The sequence below is a fragment of the Struthio camelus genome, chromosome 20 (genome assembly GCF_040807025.1).
Source record: "Struthio camelus isolate bStrCam1 chromosome 20, bStrCam1.hap1, whole genome shotgun sequence".
Classification (NCBI taxonomy): Eukaryota; Metazoa; Chordata; class Aves; order Struthioniformes; family Struthionidae; genus Struthio; species Struthio camelus.
The window spans coordinates 13,455,860-13,462,268 of NC_090961.1; the positions used below are offsets into that span (position 1 = coordinate 13,455,860).

General features: G+C 57.7%; 1 protein-coding gene across 1 annotated transcript; it reads left to right on the forward strand.

The window, feature by feature from the left end:
- Positions 1–507: 507 nt before the first annotated feature.
- PHPT1 (phosphohistidine phosphatase 1) lies at positions 508–2,995 on the forward strand. Its single transcript, XM_068914269.1, has 3 exons — positions 508–702; positions 1,332–1,456; positions 2,522–2,995. Exons 1-3 carry the CDS (start codon positions 519–521, stop codon positions 2,612–2,614), a joined length of 402 nt encoding a protein of 133 aa, XP_068770370.1. The 5' UTR covers positions 508–518; the 3' UTR covers positions 2,615–2,995.
- Positions 2,996–6,409: the final 3,414 nt, after the last annotated feature.

Sequence of the window (6,409 nt, forward strand, 5' to 3'; positions counted from 1 at the left end):
CGCCGCGAGGGCCCGCCGAGCCCAGCCGGCCCTGCCAGCGGCAGCAGGATGGCCTCGCGCCAGGGGGAAGAGCCCGAATCCCGGCTGATGGCAAACGTGTGTCGCAGGGGACGGCAGGGCCGGAGCGCGACGGCTGGCAGAGGCGCCCAAGCCGGGGTCGGGGTCGGGGTCGGGGCAGCGCCCCTGCCCACGTCCCGCGCGCCCCGCGCCCTTCAGGGCCCTGGGCTACCCCGACACCAAGGGCCGGGGCAGGCCCGCCGGCGGGGCTGCCGGCCCTCCCGGCCCCTCCGTTTCGGGCCACCCGCCCCAGCCCCCGGCACGGCCCCGTCAAGAGCCGCCCCCCCTTCCAGCTCGGCGAAGGACGCCCTCCCCCGCCATCCCCTTTGAGAACTGCGCCGGCCCCTTTAAGAACGCCACCTGCCCCGTTAACCCTCGCGCCGGCCTGATTGGCGGCGCCTGCGCGGGCCGCGGGAGCTGGTTGGCTGGGGGCGGGGAAGCCCCGCCCGCGGCCGCCCCGGATGGGGCGGGGCGGCGGCGGCGGCGGCGGCGGCGGGATGGCGGGGATGGCGGGGGTGGCCGACGTGGACATCGACGCCGGCGGCGTCTTCAAGTACGTGCTGGTGCGCGTGCGCGCCGCCGGCGGGGCCGCGGCCGCGGCCGGGAAGGACGTCGTGCGGGGCTACGGCTGGGCCGAGTACCACGGTGAGGGGCGGCCGGGAGGCCCCCGGGGTGGGTGTCCCCGGGGTGTGTGTCCCCGTGGAGGCCCGGCGGGTCTTGGGGTTGTTCGGGGCTGCCCGTGGGGAGGCTTCGGGGATGCGGGGCGCCCCGGGGGGCGGAGGAGCCGGCGCGGGGCCTATGCTGGCGCTTGGCCTCAGAGCAGCCAGCTGCCGGGGAGATAAGGGCCCCCCACGGGCGGGGTGAGTTCCCGAGGGTCCCATGGGGCCCGGCTGTGCTCAGCCCCGCAGCCCCTTCCCCGGGCAGGAGCCCGCCGTGTGCCAGCCGCGAGGGTCCTCTCGGCGCGCCGGGGCTCAGCGCGGAGGGAGCTGAGGAAAAGGTAAGAAAGCAGGCTGCACTGGGACCCTCTTAGAAACAGTGAGTGCTAAGGTATTTCTTTAAATTCAGACTTAGAAATACCAAGCGCTGGAGAAAGGGCTTCTGCAGCAGGACCAGCCTAATCCCTGCGGTCACCAAAGAGCCAGCGTTGTTGGAAGTGTTCCCTTGACTCTTTTTACCCCTGCCACACACGTGAGCCCCGTTTCACGCACAAGGGTGTCTTGCGGGCATCGGTGCAGAGAGCGGCCAGGACTGCCCTGACTCGCATCTCTCCTCAGCTGACATATACGACAAGACGGCGTCAGAGCTCAAGAAGCAGGGATACGACTGCGAGTGCTTGGGGGGCGGCAGGATCTCTCACCAGAGCGAGAAGAAGAAGATCCATGTTTACGGATACTCCGTGGTAAAGGAAAAGCTCTTGCTGAGGGAGGGGGGCAAAGAGATTTGCAGCAGCTGGAGGGAGATGCGTTCCCTTTGCTTTGCCAGCTAAGTGCAGTGCTAGCACGTTCTTCTCCTGTGTGACAACTATAAGTGTAACCTGTACACAATCTTAGTGCAAGACGGTGAAAATGCTGGCGTCTAGCATATACATGTCCAGCTTAGAGGCTGGAATTGTTGTGCAGGTGAGCAATCAGCTATTCCCCAAGCCTTGTGCCTCTCCCAGAGGCAGTCATAGCCCACTGTGACTTTTTGAGTACTGCTGGGTCTATCCTTGGCCTGAACGTGGGTACATCCGTATCAAGGGACCTTCTGCAGACACAGCTGCTCCTTCTTTTTGATGGCAGCAGTTGGAGCTGTGCAAATATCTGTACTGGTTGTGTTGCTTGTTTTGGTTAAAATGACACAGCACTCGCCTGAAGGCAAGAGTGCTCAGTGGAAACGCGGAGACTGCAGCCGAATGCCTGAAGTGCTGTGGGCATGTGGGTGTCGCCAAGGCTCAGCAGGTCTGGGAGTGCTTGTGGGAACCACACTGCCCCCCTGCACCTTCTTGGCTCTGAACCAGGCCCACCCTGGCCAGGCAAAGCTTGGTCTCCTTTCTGTGTCTCTCTCTGCTTTTCTTCTTTGCTGTGCCGCAGCTGAAGCTTTGCCTGGGTTCCTGACGGGGTGCAGATGAAGGCCACGAGAGGGTACCTCTGTGCCCCGAGGGTTAGCTCAGTTCTGGTTTTCCCAGCTCTGGTGCCCGTCAGAACAGTTCTGGGATGGTGGGGCATGTTGGCACTGTGCCCACTGTCTGGATGCTGTGCTGTCTAGCAGCTGGCAGCAGGCTGAGCTGTGTGCTGTGTGAGCTGGTGCCAGCAATTGATTGGCCAATTAATCTTTCATGGGTGCAGGATCAATGGTTACTTTCACTGCTATAGTCTCCTTGCAGAGCATCTAATTGCCCTGAGCTGTCCCCAAGGGTTTGTTAAGTTCCTGTACAGGTGGTGAGCACACCTCCTTTACTTTTGAATCCTCTCTTCTCTTCCAGGGCTTTGGGCGAGCAAATCACTCCGTGACTACAGAGAAGCTGAAAGCCAAGTATCCAGCCTATGAGATCACTTGGGCAGATGAAGGCTACTAATTTGGTCTGACAAGGCAGCAGCCTTGGTGTCAGCCTGGAGCTGGTATGGCTGGTTTCTCCAGCTCAGTGTTTAGGGAAATGGCAGCAGGGTTCCCATGCTCAGCAGCATAATGGGCTCTGCTGGTTTTCTCTGTGCTGAACTCACAGCTCTGAGGAACTTCCATTCTCCTAGGGAGTTCACCCATCTCCACTTTCACTGGACTTCCTCTGTGCCACGGGCTCTGCCATCTCCCTGCCACGGCACAGCAAAGCCTAAGGGTGAAACCCTCACCTCGGTGAAGCTGATGGGAGCTCTGCCCTGGCCTTGCTTGTGGCAAGGGTTTGTCCTGCATATGTGTGGTGAGCATTAAACATGTTGGGCAGCACAGCTGGCCCTACTTGGTTGTTTGTGTGTGTGTTAATGGTTCAGTCTGCTTGTTCCTGCCGACCTAGGCAGTACTCTGGCCTGGCTGTGCATACTGTTCCTCCACAATGGGACTGAGCATCCCCCAGTTTTCCAGCTCTGTGCAGAGATGCCTGTTTGGAGGCCTAATGCCAGAGCTGGTCATATCTGAGGTGGTGACAGCGGTGTTTCAGGATTAGCCTTTGGAGGAGGTTGGGGTTGCGGGGACAGGTGGGGATGGCTGAAAACTGTCCTTGTCCTCCAACTTTGAGGATTGTCCAGGACACTGATGTCCAGAAGTGCTATCTGGAAAGAGGGAAATTGAGCAAGCTGGGTCCAGCTGGGAGGGAGCTGCTGGGAGAAAGCAGTGTGGTCCCCATGCCTGACAAAGGGAAGGGGCAGAGTTGGCATGCAGACTCTCTGGGCAGAAGGAGCACTGCGATGGTATCCCTTTATCTTCTGCCCCTAGCTCCTGGGAGTACAAGGGCTGAGCTGTTGGGGAGTGTGGTTTGGAAGAACATGCCCTGTTCGCACTAAGCAGGTTAGTGGTCAGTTCTACCCTGAGGTAGAACAGCATTGATTTCAACCCTCCAGAAAAGCAACGCTGGCTCCTGCTTTGCAATATTTCCCACCTCATATGTCTAGGGAGGCTCTTCTCCTTTGTAACTAATCTTTAGCTTGCCCTTCTGTGGTGAGGATGGCAAGGATGGGGAGCATGAGAGGCTATGAGTATCTGCTGGAGGCTTTACAGATAAGCGTTCACCTGGTGGGAGAGCTCAAAGGAGATATGCATGGGTGGGGTTGACTGGGCAGGTTGCTAGACCACTAACTCATACAAGGGTAAGTTTGGTGGGTACCCCCTTCCCAGGGGAACCTGGGGCCTGGCCTCAGCCCCCTATTTAGTTCTTGGGGTTGTGATTCTGCACGCATTAGGATGGGGGGTTATTGACTAATGTGAGACTGCAGATTGAGCTTCAGGACCAGTTTTTTGCAAGCCACACTCCCAGCTCCTTCCTCACCGCTTTGCGTGCTGTTCCCTTCCCTGCCTTCCTCAGGTGGCTGTTAGGGGAAGGGATCTGTGCTGCACAGAGAGGAGACAGCATTGTGGCCCGCTCTTTGGGGTGGGATAAAACTGCTGCTTCCCCATATACAGCTGTGGAACAGGGCCCTGCTCCTGTCTACTAGCAAGAATACCATAAATGACTGTAATGCCCTGGGAGAGCAGATCAGGTATTGATCCTCTCCTGGTCTTGGGGGTTACCTGGGCCCCTGGTGACCTCTGCTTCTTCTGTGCCCAGAGTTGTGCAGAGTTGGCAAGACTTGCTAAAGCTTAGCCCCTATGCCTGGTGTCCTGCTTCAAACTTCTTACATGCAGCTAGTAGAAGTGGGCAATGATGGAAGACGATGACCTCATGGGCTGGGGGTGTTCGTAGCTTTGTTGCAGGGCCTGCTGCCTAGCTGGTGGCTTGGGGTTGGACCTGTGTCCTCGGAGGCTGTCACTCACTGCCCTTCTGTCACTGGCGGTCATCGAAGGCTCCAGGCTCTCCCAAGGGCTGATGTTACACTTTGATCTGGGGCAGGAGTGCCTCCGCATGAGCTGCTTGCTGCTGCCACAAGATGAGAAAGATGGTGAGATGTAGTGCTGTGGTAGCTCTCGCAGCCCCCTCCTGGGCTTAGGCTAGCCTCTGAGCTCTGGCATCCTGTCTGCAAACTGGGGTCCAAAACGACCCTGATGGGGTGGGAAGCAGGTCGGGGGAGTGGGAAGCAAGCTGCAGCCCAAGGAGCAGGGACAGAGCCGCGTGTCCTGGGGAGGAGGGTGCCCCAAACCCACCTCCAGCCCTGTAGGCTAGTGAAAGGGGAAGGAAGCCAGTGACTAAGCCCAGGTGCCCAGGACATGCACTAGGTCACGTTAGGCCCACTATAGATAAAATGGGTCTGCTGTGCCTAGCCTTTGTCAACCAAAATCCCCCTGGGTGTTGTACTAGCTCTCCTGGGCCTGGATAAATGTCAGTCAAGAGTCATGCATGTGCTCAGGTGTCTAACTTTGTGAATGGTGGATTGAGAACTGGCTGGGTGGCAGAGCTCAGAGGGTTGTGGTCAGTGGTGCAAAGTCTAGTTGGAGGCCTGTAGCTAGCGGTGTCCACCAGGGGTCAGTACTGGGTCCAGTCTTGTTCAATGTATTCATCAATGACCTGGAGGAAGGCACAGAGCGCACCCTCAGCAAGTGTGCTGATGATACTAAACTGGGAGGAGTGGCTGACACACCAGAAGACTGTGCTGCCCTTCAGAAGGACCTGGACAGGTTGGAGAGATGGGCAGAGGGGAACCTCATGAAGTTCAACGAAGGGAAGGGCAGGGTCCTGCACCTAGGCAGGAATAACCCCATGCAGCAGTACAGGTTGGGAGTTGACCTGCTGGAAAGCAGCTCTGCAGAGAAGGACCTGGGAGTCCTGGTGGACAAGTTGAGCATGAGCCAGCAGTGTGCCCTTGTGGCCAAGAAGGCCCATGGTATGCTGGGGTGCGTTAGGCAGAGTGTTGCCAGCAGGTGGAGGGAGGTGATCCTGCCCCTCTCCTCAGCCCTGGGGAGGCCTCCCCTGGAGTACTGTGTGCGCTTCTGGGCCCCCCAGCACAAGAGAGAGATGGCACTCCTGGAGAGAGTCCAGCGAAGGGCTTCAAAGACGATGAGGGGACTGGAGGATCTCTCCTATGAAGAAAGTCTGAGAGAGCAGGGCCTGTTGAGCCTGGAGAAGAGAAGACTGAGAAGGGAATCTCATCAATGTCTACAAGTATCTGAAGGGAGGATGCTGAGAGGATGGGGCCAGACTCTTCGTGGTGCCCAGCAACAGGACAAGAGGCAATGGGCAGAAACTGAAAGCCGGGAAGTTCCATCTGAACATGAGGAAAACCTTTTTTCCTGGGAGGGTGACAGAGCACTGGGACAGGTTGCCCCGAGAGGTAGTGGAGTCTCCTTCCCTGGAGATATTCAAAAGCCGCCTGGATGTGATCTGGAGAAATATGCTCTAGGTGACCCTGCTTGAGCAGGGAGTTTGGACTAGATGATCTCCAGAGGTCCCTTCCAACCTCAACCATTCTGTGATTCTGTGATTCTATGTTAGGCATCTAAACCTGGGAGGGCAGGAGATGAGTTTTATGTCAGTAGTATGGAGGAGCGTAGCTTCCTTGGTGGCTGGCTACCTTCATGTCAATGAATTGCTGAGTTTGGATGGCACCTGGAGATCATCTAGTACAACCCCTGCTCTAAGCAGGTTGCTCAGGAATGTATCCAGGTGGCTTTTGAATATTTGCATGGATTGAGACTTCACGTTATCCCTGAGCAGCTTGTTCCAGTGTTTGAGCACCCTCAAAGGAAGAAAGTCTTTTCTTATGTTTAAGTGGAATTCCATGTATTGCAA

Excerpts from the sequence above, each read along its gene's own strand:
- PHPT1 (XM_068914269.1), top strand. The coding sequence starts at position 519 with ATGGGGCGGGGCGGCGGCGGCGGCGGCGGCGGCGGGATGGCGGGGATG. Across the intron at positions 703-1,331 it reads CGGCTGGGCCGAGTACCACG|CTGACATATACGACAAGACG; the intron begins GTGAGGGGCGGC and ends ATCTCTCCTCAG. Across the intron at positions 1,457-2,521 it reads ATGTTTACGGATACTCCGTG|GGCTTTGGGCGAGCAAATCA; the intron begins GTAAAGGAAAAG and ends CTTCTCTTCCAG.